We start from the raw sequence: 27,423 nt of genomic DNA, 5'->3' as shown, positions 1-27,423 counted from the left end.
CTATGTCATACAATCCCCACAGATCTTTCCAGTCTTTTCCTACCATGATTCATAATTTATTTCTCAATATAATACAGGAATCACTCCTCAACCAAAACACACCAAATGAACTGCCAGGCAAACTAAGCCCCCAAATCCACACATTTGTGTAACAATGCTTTGGGCTTACCCTTTTTGCAGCCTCCATCCAATAACAGAGTGAACGAATTATAAACCATACTTCAAATCATAGCCTTTTCACTTTGAAAATACTGAGTGACATATGGGGACAAAATACTTTCTTATACTACTCTTCCCTGTATTAGGATTGTTTTGAAGATTAAATGTTAATGCATGAGAAGCACTTGGCACAATGACTTGCAAAGAACAAGCATTTAATTCATGTTAGCTATCATGTTTATTTTAGTGAATATGAAACATGTACATTTTATCACCAAAAATGTATAACCATTAAGTCAATACTATAACTAACAGTTCATAAAAGCATACGCATTATTTTGAAGTCACTCAAATGCCGCAACATTTAAATATATGTGAGAAACAGAGTATATACAAATTTTATGGTATACCATTCTCCCTCATTTCTGGTTTTTATCAATAATTATGAACTAAACTAAATGAAAATGAGGCATTGAAATGAAAGTAGAAATGATTCACTGCATAACTAATATGATCTTGGATACCATCAAAATTTTTCTAAATCCGCCCTGACTGGTGTGGCTGAGTGGACTGATAGCCAGTCTGTGAAGCAAAGAGTCACCTATTTGATTCCCAGTCAGGGCACATGCCTGGGTTGCTGGCCAGGTCCCCAGTGTGGGGAGCACAAGAGACAACCACACATTGACATTTCTCTCCCTCTCTTTCTCTCTCCCTCCTCCTCATTCTAAAAATAAATTAAATCTTAAAAAATTTTTTTTCTAAATCCAGTTAATTTATTCCTCTATGAAATGGGAGATTGGAGGGAGGAATCACCAACCCTATCTCACAAAGTTGTTGTCAGGCTCAAAACAGACAACATACTCCAAGTTTAAATAATTTTTTTAAAGTTATATATACATATAGTTAACGTTATTTCATTGATCTTTTAGCAAAAGAAAATGAGCTACCAAATCTATAAACATGCTAAGTTCAAAGTCAATTTATAGTACTACAAGATAATCTTATGATTCAGATGCCATTATACCAAAATCCTAGTATACATAGATACAAAAATACACTTATATTGAACATAAAAAATTATGCCGGATAAAAATTTAGCTTTTAAATACACATGCATATGTGCACACACAAAAGATTCCTATTTATTCAAGTTAAGTTCAACAAAATGTTTATTTGGCAAGTCAATTTATATGATATAGAATCTTTAAAAAATCTGTTTTTAAAGTTTTACTAATACATAGTATTCATTTTAAGACTGGGCTAGCACCTTAATTTTTTTTCTGAATAATTCATGTATTTGAAACTAAAACTACATGTCAGATTTTTTTAATATTCTTACTCCATGTTCTTCAATATAAAAAATAAAGAACCTTTGTTTTCAACATAAGAACCTGCACAGAAAATAATCACTTACCAGCTCGGAGGCTACTCTCTTCATAAGGACCTGCTTTTGCAAGGTTGGCACGCGGCTGGCATATGGGAACTTTGCACTTGAACCATTTCCTAACTAAAAATGTGGTTCACTGCCTAGACTATCTGTATAAACAATACGATTTATGGTGAACACATGTGTTTTTGGAACACAGGGGGAATCCAGAATTTTGTTTCTTGTAGGCAGTGAGTACCTTCATGAGCAGTCCAAAGAAAGCCTTCGCTACCAGCCTCTAATGGACTTCCCTGGGCAGAAACATTGTGTACATCTTATTGCATTATTCACTGCTGGTGAAAGGAACCAGCTCAGTGTGTCCCCAAAAAGAGAAGGGGAACATAAGAAAGCTTGTGCATAGATTATTAATCCCATATGTAATAAATTGTATACATTAAGAACCAATAATGCATGTCTTTCTTAACTAGTGATCAACAATCATTCAAAAGTTGAAAACCAATTCAACAGAAATACTTTAAATCAGGGGTCATTAACCTCCCTCCTCACTGTCCGTGGACACCATGCCATTACTGCCTGAGCTACCCCTCCTGTCTTCCCTGCCCCCCACTCCAGCCCATGGAAAAACCATCTTCCATGAAAGCAGTCCCTGGTACCAAAAAGGCTGGGGACCACTGCTGTAACTGTCTAAATTTTTTAAAGGTGATAAATTTGAAAAGCACATTATTTACTGATGACTTCATTTTGATTAAAAGTTTTTTTCCTGTTATATGGTATGATAACTTAGATTGGAGTATTCAACTATATATTTCAGAGAAAATTATAAAGACTACTTAATTCATTAAAATGATGGTCATCATCCACTTCCCATGTGCACAGAGCAAATACTTCATCTTGCTCTGTTTTAAATTTCACACCCAATTATAAATAATTCATTGCTATTTACCTAAGTAAATAAATAAGAAAAATAAAGAAGAGCAAGATATTGTCACAAAAATCTTTATTATGTTTAGGATTTTTTTAATAAACAAAAATAGAGTTCTTTACAACACTTTTGAAAGTAGAATTCACTAATTTGACTGCAAGTTGAAGAAAATAAAAGCGACTAGGGAGTATTTCCATGTGTAGTCATAGATAGCCTGCACACTTTCTAACTAATGCTTACTTAAAAGAAATTATGGTCTTGTATTAAGTTAGCTCAGAAATATACAAACAAAAAAAGACCTTATTAGGCTTATTGATAAAATTCAAAGAAGCTGATGAATGAGATTTCAAAGCAAACTGTAGCTGTTTAAATTTTATTATATAAGTATAAATTTAAGTAATTTGAAAAGAAAAAGTTATCTGCAGTTATATACATGTTTATTTATATTTTAATTGTTATCAGTTGCTGCCATTCTTGCTTTATGTTATACTTATTTTGCAGTAATATGATGATTATGTCAGACAGTAATTGTCTTATAAACTTAATTATGTGTCATAACATCTAAGTTTTGGCTGATAGACTGTTATTGTAAAGGCAACATGAAAATTCCCACTGATGTAACTATAAGATTATAAAAAGAGTATTTGTGCCCTGGCCAGATGGCTCAGTTGGTTGGGGCCTTGTCACAGACACCAACAGGCTGCAGGTTCCATCCCCCATCAGTGCATATACCTAGGGTACTGTTTCTGTCTCCCGCAGGGCGCATATGGGAAGCAACCAATCAATGTTTCTCTCTAACATCAATGTTCTCTCTCTCTCCTTCTCTCCCTTCCTCTCTCTAAAATCAGGAAGTATATTCTCAAGAAATGATTAAAAAAAGAAAAAGTAAAAATATTCATTAACATATGCATATTTAAAATAATTTTTATAACTCTTCAAAAAAAATCCAAAAGCCAATCCCAATTATAGAAAAGATACAGCTGTTCAGATGGGTAGAGGGAGAAAGAGTGGAAAGAAATACATATCAAAACATTAACAGTAATTATAAATAGCTTAAATTTTTTTATTTTGTTTTATGAAGTCTTTAATATGTGTTACTTTTATGAACAGAAAATGTTATTTTGAAATAATAAATACAATTGTTAAAAAGCTATAACTTGAGATCCTATGTTAATTTAATGGCAGTTTATTTTAATATATATGACCAGTTTTTACTGCTACTATACAAATAATGTAAATGCTATGAAATTATATAACTGAGCACTGGGTTAAACAAGTTTTAATTACATGTTTCCCCTTTTCATTGTATGCCATGTAATAATTATTAAAAGAAACATGTTTCTAATAATTTGATGATATGAGATTAGCAATTTCAATAAACATCAGTTAAAATGGAAACTAAAAAAGAAGTATTTATTATTCCACATTACTCATAAAATCCAGTTTATTCTATAAAACATTTTTCATGAATATAGCTTCCAGATTAAAAATGTTAATAAATAAAACCTACATTGAGAGCAATCGGGATGATGTCATTTACATTGACTTTGTCAGGAGAACTTGTGCAAGCTTCAACACCTTCATTTGAAAGATACCTGTTGAAAGAAAATAAATGGCTTAATATTTTCTAAAATCAAAATTAACCAAAATTATTTTTTAAGTTAACATGCAATTTTGTTCTCTACTATGAAATGCCTCTACAAACACCAGGGGAAAAGTCCTTGACATTCCCTGATTATTTACTATATCTGATAGAACAGAATGGAGAGTGCATTATTTTTCCTCTTTGTATCCTTAAAAAGATATTTTGTTAATACAATTAAAACATCAATACATTTCTTAAGGACTGTATAAACTACTCTTTACCATTACACAAGTATAATCTCTGACTTAAACATTTGGTAATAGAGTAAACTCTTGGAGACTGAGATGCACTGTAAAAACAGAGCTAAGACAACATAATTTTAAACTTAGTCCAAAAGAAATTTCCTCTGTGCTACTTTCTCAGGTTATCTTCTCAAGTCCCCTTTCTTAACCACAATGTTCCCCCAAATCCTTCAACTGACTGCAAGTAGCAGAAAGATAGGCAACTCTTTACCTTATAACTTGTACTCTTCCTGTATCTTTTCAGTTTACTCATCATTTTATTGACCTTTGTTCTTTTAAATAGTCCAAACTAACCATATATTTGTCACAGGCAGTAATTAATTCAAGATTACTGAATCTGAGCGGGGGGGAGATCATCTCTAACCCATTCATTATGCACAACACAGCCATTTTGAAATTCTTTGACAAATTCTACAATTCAGGTTTCACCCCCACCAAATTTCATCTATAAAAATGCCCATTAGCATCTGACATGTTTTGTGATAAGTATCAACTCCTTTAACCAAAGGGTGAGTGCTAGCCACTGCACCTGCCAGCATCCTCCCATTAGACAGAGGAGTACCAGGCTGACAGCTAGCCCAAGCTCATTCCTGACAATCAGCAGTTCCATCATCAAGCCCCAACATTAGACTGATTCTCAGATACTTGTCAACTTGACTTGGAGACGGCAAGCAAAGGGCTTGTGCCTTAGGAAACAAAATAAATGACTTCTGTAAAGTAAAAAGAGCAAGGGAAAAGAAATGTTAATTGAAGAGTATAAATGAAGACCAGTAGATTAAAGTTGATAAGCCCATGAACAAAATCAAGGAGATAAAGTCAGGAAAGTACACATACAAATCAAAGAATGTGTTTAGACTTTTGCCAAGGTGGAGGCATAGGTGGAAACACTCTACTTCCTCGCACAACCAAATCTAAAAACAACAAAGTTTTAACAATAATAAATGCAACCAAATTACCTAGTACAAAAACAACAAACTGCTCAGCTAAACCAGTGAGAGGTGCGAAGCCAGCAGCAGAGCTGGTCAGGCAAAAAAGATCCCCTGACCCGGGCGGTGCACAGACAGCCGAGGGCATGGACCCCAGGTGCAGGGTAGCTATGGTCACATCCAGGGAAGGCGCAGAGGCGCGGCTGGCTGTTTGCAGTTGCGCATTTGCGCGCAAATAAACCAGTGAAGAGACAAGCATTGAGACAGATTGCGCAGGCCCCAGTGCAGGGCAGCGGGCTGGCACATTTGCCCGCACATAAACAGGCAGGGCAAGCGGTGAGGCGGCCTGGGCGAGCGAAGAGGACCGCCATTGCTCCCTCTCTGACCCCACCCCCACATACAGTGTCACAAACCAACGACCTGGGTGGCCCCGCCCTGGTGAACACCTAAGGCGCCGCTCCTCGTATGTAACAAAAACGAACAGATCAAAACATGGCTCAAGAATAACTCAGAGCCCCGGAGCCAATAAATCTAGGTGATGAAGAAATAGCCAAACTTTCAGATGCACAGTTCAAAACATTGGTGATCAGGATGCTCACAGAACTGTTTGATTTTAGTCACAAATTAGAGGAACATATGAAGGCTAAACTAAGTGAAATGAATGGAAATACACAGGAAACCAACAGTAATGGAAAGGAAACTGGAACTCCACTCAAAGGAGTGGACCAGAAGGAGGAAAAAAATGACCAAACTGAAAAGGATGAAGAAACAAGAATTCAAAAAAAGGAGGAGAGGCTTAGGAACCTGTACAACATCTTTAAACGTTCCAACATCCGAATTATAGGGGTACCAGAAGGGGAAGAAAAACAGCCACGAGTGGAAAATTTATTTGAACAAATAATAAAGGAGAACTTCTCCAATCTGGCAAAGGAAATAGACTTCCAGGAAATCCAGGAAGCACAGAGAGTCCCAAAGAACTTGGACCCAAGAAGGAACACACCAAGGCACATCATCATTACATTAGCCAAGATTCAAATGAAGGACAGAATCCTAGAAGCAGCAAGAGATAAGGGGGCAGTCACCTACAAAAGAGTTCCCATCAAACTGTCAGCTGATTTCTCAAAGTACACCTTACAGGCAAGAAGGGGCTTGAAAGAGGTATTCCGAGTCATGAAATCCAAAGACCTATATCCAAGATTGATCTATCCAGCAAAGCTTTCATTTAGAATGGAAGGACAGATAAAAGTGCTTCTCAGATAAGATTAAATTCAAGGAGTTCATCATCACCAAGCCCTTATTATATGAAACGTTAAAGGGACTTACCTAAGAAAAAGAAAATAAAAAAGATGAACAGTGAAAGGACAGCAAACTCACAGTTATTAACAACCACACTTAAAACAAAAGCAAATTAAGAGGACAGCTAGATCAGGAGCAGAACCACAGAAATGAAGATCATATGGAGAGTTAGCAACAGGGGAGTGGGAGAAGGAGATGAGGGGAGAAGGTTCAGAAAATAAGTAGCATAGACGGTAGGTAGAAAATAGATAGGGGGAGGGTAAGAATAGTATGGGAAATATAGAATCTAAAGAACTTGAGACACATGTTCATGAACTAAAGGGGGGATGGTAGGGGAGGAGGTGTGCAGGGTGGAGGGAAACAAAGGGGGGAAATAGAACAAATGTAATGGCATAATCAATAAAATAAAAAAAGAAAAGAAAAAAGTAAACAAAATCTTTGAAAAAGAAAAAAAAGAAAGAATGTGTTTAACAAAATTAGGTACTATTAAAACTTTAAGACCATGGAAGGCTAAACTGTTATGATGAATGAAAGCAAGTGAGTTACAGAGAAAAAAACATATACAAGTGTTAAGTATATAGATGAACCTGTAAGAACAAATGAATGGGAGACAGTTATAATAGGACATAAAGGATGATGAAATACAAATGTTTGCAGTTAGCACAGATTGTTAAAACATACTTTGATTCAAAATTGCCAAGTAAATTTCCTTATTATCCTGTTAACTGTTAATTTTGCACTGCTCATAGCCATTGACTGTATCTCTCATTAATTATCTTATATATTCAGTTCTACAAATATTAATAAAGTCCTTTTTATGTGAAAAATATTATGATTCGGTAATAAGGTTAGTAAAATGAGGGAAATGAACCACCTTCCTTTAAGGAGTTCATAGTCTCATATACAGCATAACATAATACATAAACACAATACAAATACACATACTTTGTGTGATAAACAGCTATCACACAAAGCCAAAATAATTATGAACAAAATGTTAAAGTCCTGGCCAAGTGGCTTAGATGGTTGGAGTGCTGTTCCATACACCAAAAAGGTCTCAGATTCAATCCCTGGACAGAGCACATACCTAGGTTGTGTGTTTGATTCCCTCCTGGGGTGTGTATGGGAGGCAACCAATCACTGTTTCTCTCTCACATCGATGTTTCTCTCTCTCCCCCCTCTCTCGCCCCTGCACCCTCTGTCTCTCAAATCAATAAATATGTTCTCGGGTGAGGATTTTAAAAAATGTCATAGGGACTCTGAGTGGCTGTGGGATGAGAAAGACTACATACAAGGGAATGGTATGAACAGAAATATGCAAGTAAAAAAGTGAAGCACTTTCTAGAGGTAATAAGCTGGAACATTCTGGTTGAAAAATGGGGAAGAAATGAGAGCTAAGTATAGGATGAGGCTGATTTCAGAAATCATCAGTACACAACAGAATATAGGTGATATTAAATACTAATTGAGTTATTACAAAAATGCAACTTTCAAATTCCTACACAATGGGAAATAACATAGAGTCACTAACAAAATGCTTTGTTTTCTAGAAAGGCAACTCTTTAGCATTAAAAGATTATAGGATGTCAGATGACCTGGAATAGATCATTAAAATAATCAAAGTTCACCTCTTCTATTTTACAGCTATATAAAAGGTCCAAAGTTGTTCATAAACTTGCCCCAAAATACAAACTTAAGTGATACGAAGTAAAAACAAGAATGCCTTCTGACTCTCAGTTTAGTAGTTTTTTCATTACGACACACCACTTTTAAATTTATTTTTATTGTTGTTATTTTTTATTTTTTATTGCTTCCACTATTACAGATTCCCATTTCCCCCATCCTTACCTCCCCTACTGAAGCTCTGGCCATCCTCACAGTTTTTATTTACAATACACCATTTCTATTTATCAATAACTAATGCTAATATTAGAAATGTGAGCTTCTCATAAACATAAGTCAACATCTATACAAATCAGTTCCTTAATCAACTAGATGCTTCACCAACACACACAAAAAAACACAACTAGGCAACTTCACAGTAAGCACCTAAAAATATTTTAAAAGAGTAGGTATGGATTTATAGTAAAATATCAGGGAACTAATACTGAAAGTTAAAAATTCAAAAATTGTTATAACAATAAAAATACCAATCTCTGTAAGATATAAAAAGGGAAAATCTATAAATATTGTCAAGGCAACAGCCACAAGGGGTAAAAGAAAATTTGACCCTCCATGTAGCTCAGTCTCAATTTGCAAGTTTTACAAGTCTCCCTTACTCAACCTTCATGTTTTGAAAACATGAGGCTCAAAAGACTTGAGCCTCACAGCTGTCCTCCATCAGCATCAAGAATCAGAAGCACTCACAGCTCTCCCACTAATACTGGTGATCCTTCTGTATCCACTGCACCATTTTCACAAAAGGACTGAATCTAAATTAACCATAACATCGATTTATAAAAAAAATCATTTTGTTTTTGTAAACATTTAAAACTCCAACATTATCAATGAATAAAACAAGTGATAAAAGTAAGTCAAATGCCCAAATTGGCTTCATAATGTACCATAGTAGCACAGTAACAACACAACATTGAAAGAACAAAACAACACAACATTCACCAGCCTTATGAGGTCACTGAGAAAGAAAGGAATGGGAAACTGGGGCAGGCATGAGATCTGACCCCATGTGTCATCTTTGAATTTATAAAACTCAGGGCATGGACCCCAAAGAAGAAACAAACCCAGTAGGGCTCTTGCTTACTACAACAGCCAGTAAAACACACTGGATTTTCCCTCTCTAGTGGAGATTTTGAAAAATTAACATTATAAAACCACTCATTACTATTATGAACTAACAATACATCAGAATACAATTTATTGACAAGCAGGACATGAAAGGGCTAAATTTCTGTATGACACAGAATAGATTAACATTTCTCACTAATTTACCTTCAAATAATGGCATTTAAAATCACAATTTAGTATGTACTCAAGTTTTTAAAATAAGATTTTAGAAAGTACTTCCTTTTTCATAGAGGTTAAAATTCTGTCTTACTCAAAATCACTAAATTTGTACTCCTAAGCACCTCTTTTTACTTCTGAAATAAAGGCTTTAAAATTAATTATTATCCACCAACTTGGGGGAGAGGAGGTTCCCTATCACAGATAATGAATACATACTCCATAAGAAGGACCGCATAGCCCAAGTGCCACTACCACAACTCCTGTGCAGAAGTCACGTGGCAGACATGCCCAAACTATAGTTCAATAATCTCAACTGACACAAACTGTCATAAAAACAAATACTGTCATTTGAATCTCATTTATTTCATCCACACAGTAGATCATCATTACCACCTATTACTATCAGTAAGAGAAAAGAGAGCCAATTTTCCTTTTATCCACCCCTCTAAGAGCAGGTAAAATCTTGAGTCATATAATGAGGATCATGACAAAATGAAGAGTGCCTGGCCCATTTAAAGGCAGCAGCCATAACTCAGCTCCAGCTGACTGTAGGACAGGTAAAGCAGCTATTGTCAGATCGTCTCACTTTTTTTAGGTGTGTGTTTGTTTTTATAAAGTGATGTGTACAAGCCTGGATGTGGCACACACACTTTGTACTTACTAATCATATGTTTATGAAATGTATCTGATTGTTTGCTCTGGTATATTTCCAAGCTGTCTTTGATACCAGGGTTGTGCCACTAAGTATCTCTCAAATGATATACTATTCATAGCTGACCTTCTTTGCAAGCAAAAGAGAAAAAGAACTATGTCTTCAGGTCAGTCTGTATGATTCTTGGAGAGCAGTGAACATAATTGTGCATGTAAAAAATGTTCTTACCAAAGTCGTCTACATCAGACTAAAAGATGTCGAATCATTTAGTTTGGCCTAAATATTTTATAAACTAGAAATATATAGATTTCACCCTTTTTTCAGACTTCTAGATATAAAAAGATGAGAGAAATATCGTTCTAATTCACTAGAAACACTAAAAAGCAGATACCAAAGCTTTATGCTCCTCCCACCTCCACCACCCAAGCAAAGGTGTCCATTCAAGTCTGCACTGAGACCTGAATCCCTAAAGTAATCAAAGACAGAAAAAGAAATCGATTAACGCATATACAAATTAGGCTGAAGACTACTAAGAATTCTTTAAAATGCCAACAGAAAAAAAAAAGAGTGAAAACATTCTTCCCAAATGGACAGTGATGCAATCAAAAAATGAAGGCGGTATCTGGACAATGACTGGTACATGGTAGTCTTAATGGTATCTGAATAAAACACAAACTAAATGGTTTTGGGGTCTCTGATCTATATATGATTATTCGCTACTACATTGAGATTACCGTCCCACATATATTATCCAAATACCAAATGAGAATTAGATAAATGAATTCCTCCTTAAACACAAAGAAAATAAAGATAACTCTCAATTACCCCAGTTGATATGGGGATGCGAGAACAAAACATAACAGATAATCAAATAACTTCTTATATCAAAAGGTATCTTTAATCTTAGCAAATACGAAAGTTGGCAACCTATTGCAAATTCCTGAGACATCAAAAAATTTTTAAATTATCCGAATAATTCACTCTCCTTATCCTGTCCCCCATCCCCCACAGTGTAAATGGACTATAATAAACCTGCCCCCAAATTCGGTTTTGCTATTATTCTCATACCCAGGCACAGATACTGAAATAACTTGCTAACTTCCTCCTCTAGGGGGAAAAAAAGTGGCTCATAAATTTCTATTAATGGATACAATTTGGGAAAATACAATATTAAGTTGTTTTAACAAGATTAGTAAGGTAACAAGGCTACTAAGATTTGGACAAAAAATCTGCTTCTAATAACTTAGTACAGGTGAAACCAATATGCATTACAGTTTATAGATACATTAAAGATCAAAGAAATCACTAAGAAGAATATAAATTGGTATACCAGCAGTAAGTTGAATGAATCCATTGAATTCCGTGCCTAAATCTCTATTATGCACAGAAAATTGGAGAATCAGAATGCCACAAAAAGTAATTCAGAAGAAGGAAGACTATGACACACAAATCATAAAATATGAAAAAAGAGGTCTTTTATTTCATTTCCTTTAACAACTAAGTACCTCTCCTATCAGTACCATTTTCTTCCCTTCTTTTGGCAAAGTGGCCACCTACACAATACCAAAATGAATACCACAATCTTTATTCCGACAATACAATAGAGATCTGAATCAACTCTAGCTTAAAATTTAATTTTCTCCATGACTTATATATGAATGTATCATATGAATAAAACTATGTATTATTTAAAGTATCGCTAAGAAAAACCACATTTAGTATTGATCTTAAACTGTTTTCAATAAATAATTTATTCAAACTAAATTCTTTTAAAATGAATTATTCAGTTTTTATTTATAATTTCTTTGTGTGTGTACAAATGTATATTGTTTTTGCTACTTGGCTAACCTATATTAAGTTTTTCCCACACACATACTTACACACCATAAAATTTATTTACATTTCTTCTATACTAAGTTTTCACATTATTATATTAAAAAATTAAAAAACACCAAAGGCAAAGAAATCATTAAAATCTTAACATTTTAGAAGCAAACATTTCACAAAAATTATTATACACAAAAACTAAAAGGATGAATACGCAAAAAGTAAAAAAAGTTTTTACTTAGTACTACAGAAACATTATTTTTTCTAAATAAGCAGCTTCTAGAGATGTGAAGACTTATGAAATGTCTTGGTATACGTCATCATTAACATTCACAGTAGTCAAACTTCAACATTTCAGTGGCCAGTCAAAATGTTTTTGGCCTAAAATTAATTATTGAAAAATGGAACTTAGGAAAAGTACTAGGGAAAACTCTTTGTAAAGTTACATAAAATTTAAAATATTTTGAAGTGTTTATATTCTGAAAAATTGAAACATATATTTCTTTTGTTTAGCACTTCCTTTAAAATGCTGGTTTATTAGCCAATTCTAAACGATGTACTACTTGAAAACACCACTAGATGACAATCTTGTTTCACAAGTAAAATACCATCACTGCTATTGGAAACTAAAACTTCAAAGATACACTAAACTAGCTTTAAAATAAAGGTTTCTAACATTTATTGTTTATTGTTGTTGGAAAGTAGAGACAGCAAAGGAAATAAAGTAGGCTATTTTAGTTTTAGAATTTGTTTTTGCTAGAAAGATTACTCAGTGTTTAAAGAAACTTAGTAAGTATTCAAGAAATATCTCCTCACAAGAAAAAAAAATTGAAGTATATCAAAAGCCAACTTTCTCTCCTATTTTCTCCTACATTCATCCTTTGGAAATAGAGACTTATGAAAATACACATAACTTATTAGAGACTAATGCTTATTTGCAGTGAAACAGCTACAAAGAGTATTTTCAACATTATTCATTAGTTGCTTTTTTCTGTGACAACATAAATAAGCATGACAATCTAAGATAATAACTATAAGAAGGTGGCAATAAATTACAACTTTTATTTATGATTCATTTTCAGATATTAAAATTTTTCCAGACATAAACTGACCCATGAAGACATTATCCCTAGAATATTTATTTTGTAAAAAAAAAAAAACTGTAACAGCAGAGCAAATATTTGTAAATTCCTTTGAAATTCCATATTGAGATGTTACGAAGTATAGTGGCAAAGGGCACCTACCTATGTTATTCATTTTTGTAAGCCATACCTTTAGATAAACTTAAAAGTATAAAATGAAGTCCTACATATTTTTACTTTCATTGGAGGTTATAATTTATGTCCTAGTCTAATTCAACATTTTCATAGATTATTACAGAAGCAGAGCTGAGGTTATTTTTTAATAGCTCAAACTGCAAAATGTAAGCTCATTTGGTATCTCGGTCATCTTTCCTGCAGCACAAAGGTGACGGCTGTAAAACCACGCGGCAGGTGGACAGGCTCACTGGGGCCTGACGCCCTGTGCACTGACCACCGCAGCACAGCACGGGTACCTGCAGAGTCCACACCGAGACTCTCAGGGTCAACCCCAGGGGACCCCACACTCAGAAGTTTACTTAAGAAATGCTATTTAAAACTGTAAATAGCATAACAAAAATCAGAACATATTTTTATAAATAACTTGGAGAGACTGTCATCTGATGTACACTCTTAAGAAGAAATGAGATAGCTGAAGTACTTACAGCACATGACTGATAAAAAGTAGATGCTAAATAAATACTAGTTTTACATTCCTTCTTACACCTTGGTGTTTATTCGGCAAAATATTGTCAAAACATAATGATACTCAAAGATGTCTTCTAGGCTCTAAAAAGAAATCAAAAGAATGAAATTTGCTTGACAACGAATTTCCTTAAAGGCTACAGCTAATAGTCGAAAGTGTGCATGCATCATTACAGGAAGACTGAACTATTTATTTCTAACACACTAATAATAATCACCTGAAATTCAGTGAGAACTAAAGGAAAAATTCCAACAAGATTTAAAAAATGTTATTACTTAATTCATTCAAATCCTCCAATTTTACAATGATGGAGGGATATACATAGCTTTTAACAATAAGAAAATCAATTATTCCATGAGGATATATGCAACTGTTTCTGCCCAAACAGAATCTCCAATGGAAAACACATTGCCATCATTTTTGCCCAGCCTACCATTTATGTCAACATTTAAAATAATGTCAAGAAACAGCTGGTAAGTGATAACTTTTAAATTCTACAGCACAGAGAATTATAATTATAATATTTAATTTTTAAATTAGACATTTTATATTTGATTATAATCTAAACTAATGCCATTCACTCAAAACTTTAAAAAAGAAAACTTATTTCAATTATCATAGTCAATTTTATCAAATGCTTATTTGTTTCCAGTGTAATCATATATTATACCATCTAATACCATAATTCTCCATAAATTAAAAAGAAGTGAAAATGAGGTCTAGAAATCAAAAAGAGTAGTCACTTAAATATGCTATTAAATTAAATAAGTAAATATTAAAGAAATAAATAAATGTTTTGCCAAGAGTGAAATATTCCCATATATATCTTAGACAGAAAATATGAATATTTCTAATTTTCATTCCTTTAAAATGCATTTGAAATATAAAATGCTTGGCATTAATTACATTTTTGAAACTGAAATGCTCTAAATAAATTTTAAGGTTTTAATTTTTTAGCTTAGAACACCTAATTTAAGCGTATACCCATACCGTTACCAGTGGACTGTCTGAGCCCAGGAAGTCTCCATCCATTGGCCAGATAGTGGCAGAGGGAGGCTCTTAAACTGGGCTGACAAAAAGCCCTTCTCCCTTAACACCACCCCCCCCTCCCCAGTACAAGGCTGGGCTAGGATTAGGGGAAGGCAGAGGTCAAAATGACACACCGGGAGCTGCTGGACATAAAAGGCCTGTCTGTCGGTCTAGCCTGAGGAAAGAAGGGATTGGTTGGGAGGTGGACCCACCCAAAGTGCATGAATATCTGGGAGATTAATTTGTCATTTTGAGAAAGCACCTGGTCTGTCCTGAAGGAACCAAGAAATGCTCTCTGGCTCTGTGTTCTGACTCAGGGCCTGCACTCACAAGGTATTTTTGCCCGTTATCTCCACTGGCCACATGCCCTTAGAAGCCTCATGGCCCTTGGCTTCCAGGAGGGAGTCAGTCAGTCAGTCTCTCTCTCTCCCCACTCTTGCCCACCTGCAGCTGTTTCCTGGCAGTGCACGACCATGCAGCCTTAGCAGCCACATTCCCATAGCCTTCAGGACGGAGCCTGAAATGGGCAGCAGCTAGAAACAAGCTAAGCTAGCTGGACAACCACTTAGCAGAGGCCTGCAGGCTCCAAAGGATGGTATTTAAAAACGGAGCAGGAACTCTGAGCACTGGCTTCTGTTTCAGTCTTGCTGAGGACAGTTGCACTATGTCTGGGTTTCGCAGAAGAGATGACCTCTGAGACAGGGAGTCTGCCTTCTCCCGGACTGTGCAGTATCTGAATAAAACCTCTTTCCTTTTTCACCACCAACTGCCTCAGGAGTTTGGCTCTTGTGGCAGCAGGCAGACAAACCCCCTTTGTTCGGTAAAGACACCTCTCTGTAGTGGTACTCCAATGTCCTAATCTCTGGAACCTGTGAATGTTACTTTATTTGGAAAAATGGTCTTAACAGAAGAAATTAAGTTAAGAATCCAGCTAGGCCCTAACTCCAATGACAAGTGTCCTTATAAGAGAGAGGCACAGAGAGATAGTCCATGTAAAGACGAAGGCAGATATTAGAGTAATAAGATCTCAAACCAAGGAATGTCAGAAACCGCCAGAAGCTGTAAGAGGCAAGTAACTGATTCTCCCCTGGCCCTTGTGGCAGAAGCACAAGTCTGCCCAATCTTCACCTCAGACTTCCAGCCTCCAGAACTGAGAGAGCACACTTCTGTTGTTTTAAGCCACCCAGTTTGTTGTAATTTGTGACAGGAGCCACAGAAAATAAACCTACCTATTATGAATTTAAGTAATTATTTATAAAGTATTGATTCATTTAAATAAAAAAATTTTTGAAAGGTCATCTTTAGGTGAGAATCTACAAAAAAGAAGACTTTCTATTAAATTTAAATGCCTTGATTCATTAACTCTTCCTGAATGAATCCTCCCAGTGAATTTGTTTGGTGTGTTTAGGCTATAAATAATAAAACACAAACTGTTCAGATGTATAATTAAAACTTGATAGTGGTCCTTGCCCAATTCTTCTTCCAAAAAAATAACAGTATTAGCAATCTTAGATATATCCTCGTAATATATACATAGACATAGGTAGGAGTGGAATTTGGAAGGAAATATATTTATAAAAATAGACTCACTTCATCCATAAGTATTTAGGGGTAAAAGAGGCATGATATAAGCATGTTACTCTCAAATGGTTCAAAAAATATTATGACTGTACAGAGAGAGAACAAAAAGGGAGGGGGAGAAAAAGAGGGTAAAAATGAAAAAGAAAATCTGGTAAAATGTTAACAGTTGGTGAATTAAGATGAAAGGTATATACAGAAGTTCTTTTGTACTATTCGTGCAATTTTCTTTAAGTTTTAAATTATTTCAGAATGTTACAAAAAAGTAAAAAAATAGACTCATTCTGTACAAAATATTCTGCAATATATGTTTTCATTTAAGAATATGTCATGGCCAACTTCTATGTCAAACACATATACTGGGTGGGACAAAAGTAGATTTAAAGTTGTTTCTATGGAAAATATAATAATTAATGAAATAATACAAGAATAACCCATTTCATGTAATCATAATGTAACCTACTTTTGTGCCACCCTGTACATATTAGAATGGGGAAAAATAACTTTAAATTCTAAAATTATAAATTATTTTGTGCTTTTGGATAATTTAAATGTTTTAATGAAATTATTTTTAAGTAATGTCTTATTTTAAGAAATTTTAATTGATAAACAAATATTCCTAAAGAGCTTTACAATTAACAAAACACTTTCAACGACTGATTAAGATTACAGATAAATGGCACCATCCTTTCCTACGCTCTCTGAGTCATGTGTTGAAGTTTACATATCTGACTCCTGTGATTCCCATACCTATTTAATGTGTGTATGTTATTATCCCCATTTAAAATGAGAGAAATCAATATGTGATCTCTAAGATACCAGTTCTAGGTGTGATGAAGACCGTAATGGATACATTACAACACCCTTAAACTGTCCATCCCATCCCCGCTTCAGAAAACAACTAAACATCAGGACAAAATGCAAAAAGCCACTAAAGTTACTAGAGAATGAGCACAAAACACTGGTGGAAAATACATGCTCACTCAGATAAGACACAGAGCTACAAGTAACTTCTGGTCCCTGGGGCTTTTTGCCTAGGAAAAAGTACATCCAAATGGTGGACATAGCAGCAAGTTACAGAAGGATACAGCCACGATCTTTCTGATTTGTGGAAAAGGGAAGTGGAGAAGCCAGCAGCACTGAAATAAGCGTATGGGGGAATCTTATAAAAAAAGGACCCTCAAAGAGGATCCCCAAACTGTCTACTCACAAGGTTGGTTCAGTCCCAGAGTTGTGTGCAAGAGGCAACCAAGTGCTACTTCTCTCTCTCATTGATGTTTCTCTCCCTCTCTTTCCCTCTTTTTCAAAATAAACACAATCTTAAAAAAATATAATGCACTACTTCAGGTAGCAGGTACTATTTCATGTAAAATAAATCTTTCTATTCTGTGTTTATTCCATGCTGTCAATTCCATTTTATTTTATTTTATTAAAGATTTTATTTACTTATTTTTATAGAGAGAGGAAGGAGGAGAAAGAGAGGGAGAGAAACATCAATGTGTGATTGCCTCTTGCACTCCCCCTACTGGAGACCTGGCCCTAACCCAGGCATGTGCCCTGACTGGGAATCAAATCAGCAACCCTTTGGTTAGTAGGCCTGCACTCAATCCACTGAGCTACACATGGCAGGGCTGTGCAGGTAGTTTTAAATAAGGACTTACACCTTCTTACTTTATTTTTCTTTGAAGTGTCAAAAAATCTGACACTTCATTGCCAATGGAAGTAGATATAATACACAGATATAGATTCTAGTGTTAGTAATAGCAATCCTATATCAATTAGGTTACAAAAATTTGGCCTTTCACAAGGCAAAAACATAAACAAAAAATTTCTTTAAGTCTCCTTAAAAGTAATTAGGTCTCATGAATTTTTTTCTCCTCCTCTCAGCAAAATTATATTTAGGAAATTATTTGACACAAGATAATTCAAAGTTAAAAGTTCAGACCCGATCCAGATCTCCAACTGAAGCTTGGCCAAGATCTATGAGCATTTCCTTCTAATTAAAAAATAAACAGACTTCTGGCCAAGATGGAGGTGTAGGTGGAAACACTGTCTCCTTGCACAACCAAGTTTAAAGACAACAAAGTTTTAGTAACAAAAACGCAACCAAAACACAGAAAATTTAACTGTACAGAAGTCCAACAACAAGGAACCATTCATCCAGACCAGTAGGAGGGGCGGAGTCAATGGCTGGAGAGAGGGGTCACGCAGGAAAAAGCGGCTGGACTGACCCTGGCGCATAGGTAGCGGTTGGGATCCCAGGTGTGGGGTGGCAATGGGCAGACCCAGTGAGGGCACAGGGCAGCTGGCTGACCGTGGTCACACATTCACACTCAGATAAACCAGGCAGAGGAGCAAGCAATGAGACAGACCATGCAACCCAGGGCCCCAGCACTGAGAATTAAAGCCTAAAAGGACCGACTGAAAAAACTTTTGGGGGTCAAGGTGCAAGGAGAAGCTCCCAGGCTCACAGAGAGTTTGTTGGAGAGACCCACAGGGTCCTAGAGGGTGCACAAGCCCACATACCCGAGAACTAGCACCGGTAGGGCCCAACTGGCTTGCAGGAAGCAGCAGAGGGGACCAAAATCTGACAGAGAGCAGAACAAATGCCATTGCCCCTCTCTGACCCCGCCCCCACATACAGTGTCACAACCCAGACACTGGGTTGCCCCGCCCTGGTGAACAACTAAGGCTCTGCCCCTCATACATAACAGGCGCAAACAGATCAAAACATTATGGCTCAAGAAGAAGAACAGCTCAAATCTCCAGAGCCAAAACTTCTAAGTGACCAAGAGGTAGCCAACCTATCAGATGCACAGTTCAAAACACTGGTGATCAGGATGCTCACAGAACTGGTTGATTTTAGTCACAAATTAGAGGAACAAATGAAGGCTAAACTAAGTGAAATGAAGGGAAATGCACAGGAAATCAATAGTGATGGAAAGGAAACTGGGAGTCAAATCAATGGAATGGGCCAGAAGGAAGAAAAAAACAACCAAACAGAAAAGAATGAAGAAACAACAATTCAAAAAAATGAGGAGAGGATTAGGAACCTCTACAACATCTTTAAACATTCCAACATCTGAATTATAGGGGTACCAGAAGGGGAAGAAGAACAGCCACGAGTAGAAAACTTATTTGAACAAATAATAAAGGAGAACTTCCCCAATCTGGCAAAGGAAATAGACGTCCAGGAAGTCCAGGAAGCTCAGAGAGTCCCAAAGAACTTGGACCCAAGAAGAAACACACCAAGGCACATCATAATTACATTACACAAGATTAAAAGGAAGGAGAGAATTCTAGAAGCAACAAGAGATAAGGGGACAGTCACCTACAAAGAAGTTCCCATCAGACTGTCAGCTGATTTCTCAAAAGACACCTTACAGGCAAGAAGGGGCTGGAAAAAGTATTCCAAGTCATGAAATCCAAAGACCTATATCCAAGATTGATCTATCCAGCAAAGCTTTCATTTAGGATGGAAGGGCAGATAAAGTGCTTCTCAGATAAGATCAAATTCAAGTAGTTCATCATCACCAAGCCCTTATTATATGAAATGCTAAAGGGACTTACCTAAGAAAAAGAAGTTAAAAAAACATGAACGGTGAAAGGACAGCAAACTCACAGTTATTAACAACCACACCTAAAACAAAAGCAAACTAAAAGGACAGCTAGATCAGGAGTGGAAACATAGAAATGAAGATCTCAAGGAGGGTTAGCAACAGGGGAGTGGGAGGAGGAGAAGGGGGGAGAAGGTATAGAGAATAAGTAGCATAGATGGCAGGTAGAAAACAGACAGAGGGGAGAGCACGAACAGTATGGAAAATGTGGAAGCTAAAGAACTGTGACACATGGACACGAACTAAAGGGGGGGAATGGGATGGAGGGGTATGCAGGGTGGAGGGGAATGCAGGGGGAAATGGGACAACTGTAATGGCATAATCAATAAAATATATTTTTTTAAAATGAAAAGAAATAAACAACATCCATCAACTTCACTCATTTTTATCACTTATGTTTCTGGAGACACAAAACACCAGAAGCTACAAAAAAAGTTCCGACCCATCTTTAAGGAATCAAAGGTCCAGTGAACTGGAAGACATAAAAACAAGAAGCTAGAATGAAAAGATGCAAAACTGTTCTAATATACCCTGTGTGAGTAAGACAAAGCAGGCAATTAAGTCTGCAGAGAAAGACCAGAACAGGCTTTTATGAGGAAATGGTATGATGGGCTGAGGTTTGAAAGAACACAACCCTGCAACTAGGACACCAAAGTGTAATCCTGTTTTCCTTCTCACTGGCAACCTATCAGTCATTTCTGTGAATGACAAGCCTTGCATGATTGTAAAAAGTTCAGAGCTCTGAAATATGTATGCAAGTTGTAGTAGTCAAAGGCATATTCTATGTCCAAACTGCAGCATCAGTAATATACTCTATAACTGCAATGTTAAGCTGGTATATAGAATTATAAACTCTGTAAAAAGTAAGAAAGGTATCACTTATCAATTTTATACCTTTCTCAACTGGAAGTTTTCCTGTTTGACACTTACGGAACTTCCTACAACTTTTGCCTTACTAAAAGAATAGCTCATTTATTAACGCAAGTCTAAGGCACATGATTATTATTTTACAAGTTCTAGCAGATTTCCATTTGCCAAAACAACCAATATCAAGACCAAGTAAGCTTGACCATACATCACATTGCTCTTTAAGAAAGTTACAAGACGAGCTTGAATAAGACAAGAAGAATGCTCTAAGGAGTCCTACAATAAATAATCTGTTTTCTGTTTTTTTAAATACAGAGTTGATTAGACAAGGGAGCCTACTTTCCCACTTAACACATGCAGAATATATTTCATATTAGTATTTTAGTATTTGAGGATTTAACACTATTTTTATGTAGCCCAATAAGCCCCAAAAGAGTGATGTTCAATTTTACTAAATCACAAATTGAAGAACATCTGCTGAAAGGCTGCTTTGTGGGAGTGAGTCACAGAAGAGCTTATCCAACACCAGCTATCCAAATCCCAGTGCAGCTTTCCAGCACTCTACTCTAGCCTTCACAAAGAAGTCAAGCCGTATCCTTCACCAATATCGGGTTTCTAATCCAGCAATTTTCAACCTTTTTCATCTCATGGCACACATAAACTAATTACTAAAATTCTGTGGCACACTAAAAAATATATTTTTTACAGATCTGACCAAAAAACAGGTATAATTTTGATTCATGCACACTGGATGGTTATTGTTGTTAGCTGTTGTCACTTTTTAAATTTGACAATCTGAGGGAAACGAGGCCAGTGCCCTTGACCAAACAATTTTTGGTACTGCATGTTTTAAGAATTCTTAAGGCACGTCAGTTGAAAATCTCTGGCATAATTTAACCCTATAATACATGAAGAACATGCTGTAAGCACTATGGCTATTTCCCTGTATTGTAAAATGCCAGAATTAAGTAACATTTTGTATTAATTAGAACACACATAGGACTGAAATCAGGATATCTTAGAGTAATAATAAGAGCAGCTAATGCTCCTTACTATGTGCTAGACACTAGTCTAAGTACTTCCTGTATATTAACTTACAACTTTATGAGGTAGGTACTATTATCATGCATTTCACAGATAAGGTGCCTCAAGCACAATGTGCTTAATTAACTTGCTCAGGGACACAGCTTGCAAATGACAGAGCTGGCATAGTGACTTCAGGGGTCTACTTCCAGTTTATACTCTCAGTAACCACATTTAAACAGAGTAAAAAGATGCTCAGAATCTGGAACCTGTATTTGTCCTAACGGTGTGACCTGAGATGACTAGAAAAAAAACTTACACTTCTGAGCTTCAGGTTCACATATAAAATTTGACCTGTAAGAGATGATCTTTAATATCCCATCTGAGTCTGAGTCATTAGAGACTTCTAAAGTCATAATATGCAGTTCCTTTCCAGGCTTGCTGGTCCTTTTTTGAAGTTTCTTCAGCCATTTCCTTGAAAGCATCTCATCATGCCACTGTGAAACTTGAATCTGAACACTCAAGATGATACTGAGAGAAGCTCTGTTTTTACAAAATAACCCTTGCCTCAGACCTCTCTCTTTACTTTAACCACCATGTGGATCAACCAGGGAAGGTTTGGGCTGCACGCAACAGAAAACCAAACAGGAAGGAAGCAATTTTGGAGGCTGAGAAAGTGATTAGGAGGCTACTACATCAATCCAAATCAAAGATGATGATGGCCCGGATTGAGGCAATGAGAAGGGTATAAATAAGCAGAAACAGGCAAGAGGCATTGAGAGATAAAAATCTATAGTACCTGATTCAAGGGCAATGAGGGAAAGTGAGGATGGACTGTGAGACATTAGTGAGGGGCAGTTCAGGGGAGAAATGCGAATTCAGATTAGGGCCAGCCTGGTGTCCACAAGATCCACCAAGTGAAGATGTCCTGCAGGCAGCTGATGTTCAGGGGAGTTGTGTGTCGGTCACCACTGTGCCCTCACAAACAAGTGAACTTAAATCACACTTAAGTTATCAACTACTCCAAAACCATGCATTCACCTTTACACTTTCTTTTACTTTTCCCCTTCCTTCACCCCACCACCTCCAAAAAATTCCTATTCATTCCTCAAGATGCAACTCAAAAGTTTCCTCCTCTGCTGCCTCCCTTCATCCAGGATTAGGCTTCGACTGAACGTTTTTCTCAGTGACTATTTATCACTCTATTTGGTTACTTGTACAAATGACCTGTCCTGTCCACTTCAGAGTTCCTCTGGGTAAGAACAAATTGAATACATTTTGTGAAAGGACATAAGTAACTTTTTAAAAGTTATTTAAATAACTTTTAAAATAAACTAGTCGATTTCCCTGGGCCTGTTTATTATTTGCAAAATTAAGATAACAATGCCTTCCTCAATGAGTTATGGTTGAACTATAAATATCATAACATATATAGAGTGCTTATTCCAATGCCTGACACACAGAGGGAACCTGAGAAGAATTTAATAAATAAGCATTGAAAAATAAATAAAATTAAGCCTGCAAGAAAGTCTGAGAAAGTATCTTTCACTCAGCTTGCCTCTCTTTGTGGGCAAATTCCAAAACATTAGGGTCTGCCCTAGCGCATGTCCATCATCAGTTCCTTTATTCAGAGTGGAACTCAGACGCCCTTGACACTTCTGTGCTTCACTCATGTGACCATCTGGGACGCTGTCTTCAGGTTATATGGAAATTAAGTTTGGGGCTTCTGCTGTCACTGGGGTAAAATTTTTTGAAACTTCGTTTCTATTTATTTCTTTTGTAGAGAGAAGGGAAGGGAAGAAAAGAGGGGAGAGAAACATCACATGAGATAAACATTGATCAGTTGCCTCTGTACATGCCCAGACCAGGGACCAAACCCATGACTCAGGCATGTGCCCTGACAGAAAACTGAACCCATTACCTTTCGGTTTACGGGAGGATGCTCCAACCAACTGAGCCACACCGGCCAAGGCAAAACTTTTCAAATGTCTACTTTTAGCGGAGTGGGGTGTGGGGAGAGGGTGGGATTATATGTGAAACCAGGGTAGGGGGTAACCAAGAGGGTAGGGGTGAAGAGTAGTAAGAAGGGGAAATAGGCAAAGAAAAAAATGGTCAACATTCTTTCAGCCTCCACTGATCGAGGGCATACACTCAAATTCTGGCAACTAGGTATTTGCCCACATTTAAAAAAAAGAGAGAAGAAGAAAAGGGAGGAAGAAGAGGAGGGGGGAGGGGCAAGAGGGGTAGAAGGGTAGGATTTAAAGAAAAACAGGGCTTTGCTTTAGAGAAACCAAGTGATCTCTTTGTTTAGAACCAAGATAGCAAGTATTTTCACTGGGTACCAGAGAAAATAAGCCCCTCTAATTCTAGCATTTACAGACCCTAGAGTGAATTATTAAATAATCCACTTGGTCACTCTAGAGCAAAGCCTTTCAGTTTAGAAGTCCCTCCCTGGGAGTTTTTCTCCTGGCTAATTCTAAAGTGTGAATTAATGACCAAATACCATGGATAACTGGGGAAACACTTGCAATGTGAAACAGAGACCAAGAATAACAAACAAAAAAATTAAAATGGCACTAAAGGAAACAAATACTTCAGAGGGGGAGAGGTCCCAATTAATTCCCTGAGAATCAAGAGATTAAAAAAAAAAAAAAAAAAACAGAGTACCATGAATAATATTAAAGCATTCATAAAAGAAGAGCAGGATATTATGAAAAACATTATAATAATAAAAAAGGGTTCCTAGAAATTAAAAATAATAACCAAAAATTAAAAATCCAATACTAAGTATGGAAAATGTCAAGAACTCTCTCCCAGGAAAAAAAAAAAGAAAGAAAAATACATATATAGGTATGTATTTACATATGTATATATGAGATATATATACTTTATATTTTTAAAGATTTTATTATTTTTATTATTAGAGGGAGGGGAAAGGAGGGAGAAAGAGAGGGAGAGAAATATCGATGTGCGAGAGAAACATCAATTGGTTGCCTCTCACCTGCCCCCAACCAGGGACCTGGCCCACAACCCAGGCATGCGCCCTGACTGGGAATCAAACCTTCGACTCTTCAGTTTGCTGTATAAATGCCCAACTCACTGAACCACAACAGTCAGGGCTCCAACTTTTTCACTTTAAAATGGTTAATTTTATGCTATATAAATTTTACTTCAATAAATTATTTTAAGGGGGAATAACTGGCTAAGATAGCTAAAGATCAAATGTTAACTCTTTCAAGCATAAGGCATGAAAAGTTTCTGTGGCTATAGATTATCATTTAAAAAAGTTGATGCTAAGCTAAAACTATTGCCCCAGGAGGCAAAGCACTCAAACAAACAAAAAATATATATATGGAGAGAACTTGTTTTAAAACCATAGTTTTAAAACCAGGAAACTTTGAAGAGCTATTTGGTTGTATCAAGATAAATTTTAAAGTTTTTTCCTTACAACCCAGCAACTCCAATTCTAGATGAGTATTTCAGATAAAAATCTCAAACACAAGTACAGGGAGATGAGTATATGCACGTTTCACAAGACTGTATTAAAAAGCATGAAAATTATAAACAATCTAAATATCTGCAAGAAAATTATTAAATAAAATGTGATGTACCATATGCATACAGTTGACTATTACATAGCAGTTAAAAATAAACTACCCATATTTTTTGAACCATAAGATGCACCTAGGTTTTAGAGGAAAATAGGGAAAAAAATTTAAAGCAAAAAAATGTGGTAAAGTATTTAATAACATAAATAACATGATATTTCACCAATGTAAATGTAAACAACTCAACAGCAGCATTAACAACCATTGTTCCTCTTAAATTTGGGGGATATGTGTGTCTTATAGTCCGAAAAATACAGTATATTAATTCACTTGAGAAATACAGCCCTGTCAGGGTAGCTCAGTTGGTTAGCGTTCATCCAGATACACAAGGCTGCACTGCACGTTCAATCCCCAATGAGGGAACATGAAAGAATCAACCGATGAATGTATAAATAAATGGAACAACAAAATGATGTTTCTCACTATCTTCGTTCCTTTCTCTCTCTAAAAATCAATAAATTTTAAAAAGTTAACAGACATACATTGAGTGCCTAGTGTATGCCAGACACTGTTCTGGATGCTGATGATTCCATAATAAGCAAGACAAAGCCCTGCACTTGGCAGTCTTACAAACTGATCGACATACACACCAGCATGGACAGAAGGCAGAAACAGTAATCTATGAAATAGTGACTATGTAAATCCCCAAATTATATATGAAGCAATCCTACATATTATTTATGTACACATATAGGTAAATGTATCCTTTAATAACATTCAAGAATATGTTACTATAAAACAGTCAGAGTGCTGGGGAATCTCCCTCATCAGCCAAGAAGGCAACAGGGCAAGGTTCTTATACTGAGAGTGCCAAACGCTAGAAAAATTAATGGATATGGTCCCAACTATGACAAAAGATAAGTGGATAGGAAAAAGCCCCCCCTCTCCAGTACCAGATTGGGGGTGGGACCAGGAGAAGGCAGGCACATGCACCACAAGAATCAAAATGGCACTAAGGGAAGATGAAAGGGGCCTGTCAGTGTAGTCTGGGGAAAGAAGGTGGCGGTTGAGAGGTGGACCCACCCAAAGTAAGCAGAAGTTTGGGAAGTTGATTGACCATTTTGAGAAAGCACCTGGTCCATCCCAAGCCCAAACTAATATAATCCCAGGGGAACAAAGAAGCTCTCCCTGGCCCATCTGGTGACACTCTTGCTTGTGCATTCACGTGCTCTCTCCTGTGAGCATGCAACCGTGTGATCCTAAGAGCTGCATGGCCCATGGCTGTGTGGGCTCCACACACAGGCTCCCAGAGGGAGCCTGAAATGGACGGCAGCCAGCAACAAACTAAGCTGCCTGGATGGGGACTAAGACTTCTTAGCAGCTGCCTGTGGGCTCCAAAGGACTGTACTTTAAAATGGAGCAAGAATTCAGAACACTGGCTTTTGTCTTGATGCTGCCAAGGACCCAACTGGACTTTTTCCATGGCAAAAAGATGAGATGGTCTTTAAGATGGGAGTCTGCCATTTTCACAGGTTGCAAAGCACCTAAATAAACCTCCTTCCTTTTGTATCATCATCTGCCTCATAAGTTTGGTTTTTGGAGCAAAGGCAGCTGAACTTCTGTTTTTGTTTGGTTACAAATATACCGTATGCAAAAACCACAATGAAGTTTTTCTGAAATGAGAAAGAAGGGGATGTATGTCAAAGGGAACTTGTACCTGAAACTTCTCTTTTTTTATTAGAAAAAACAGAAAATCAATGTACCAGTTAGCAATGTCAACTTCGGGTATTTGAAACACTGGTATTTATTATATTAATCTCTTTGCTTTATTTCTTACCAAAAAAAAAGTGAAACTAAAAAATAATCCAGAGGGTCCTATAACTATCTAATAAAAAAAGAAAATAGTATACGGGAAATTAGCAAAATAAAAGGGAGTTTTCCAAAGATGAAGTAGGA

At 36.4% G+C, this 27,423-nt stretch overlaps 1 protein-coding gene across 3 annotated transcripts in view; it reads right to left on the bottom strand.

The window, feature by feature from the left end:
• The window catches only part of TDRD3 (tudor domain containing 3), a 174,780-nt gene that overhangs the window by 111,389 nt on the left and 35,968 nt on the right, over nucleotides 1-27,423 (bottom strand). For all 3 annotated transcript variants that reach the window (XM_037140540.2, XM_053665472.1, XM_053665473.1), the window contains exon 2: nucleotides 3,979-4,063. In XM_037140540.2, coding sequence (XP_036996435.2) covers nucleotides 3,979-4,063 — 85 coding nt within the window. The remainder of the gene's footprint in view (nucleotides 1-3,978; nucleotides 4,064-27,423) is intronic.

This window comes from Artibeus jamaicensis, unplaced genomic scaffold (genome assembly GCF_021234435.1).
Source record: "Artibeus jamaicensis isolate MK-2021 breed Jamaican fruit bat unplaced genomic scaffold, CSHL_Jam_final contig_415, whole genome shotgun sequence".
Lineage (NCBI taxonomy): Eukaryota > Metazoa > Chordata > Mammalia > Chiroptera > Phyllostomidae > Artibeus > Artibeus jamaicensis.
This window is presented reverse-complemented; position numbering and strand designations above follow the sequence as displayed.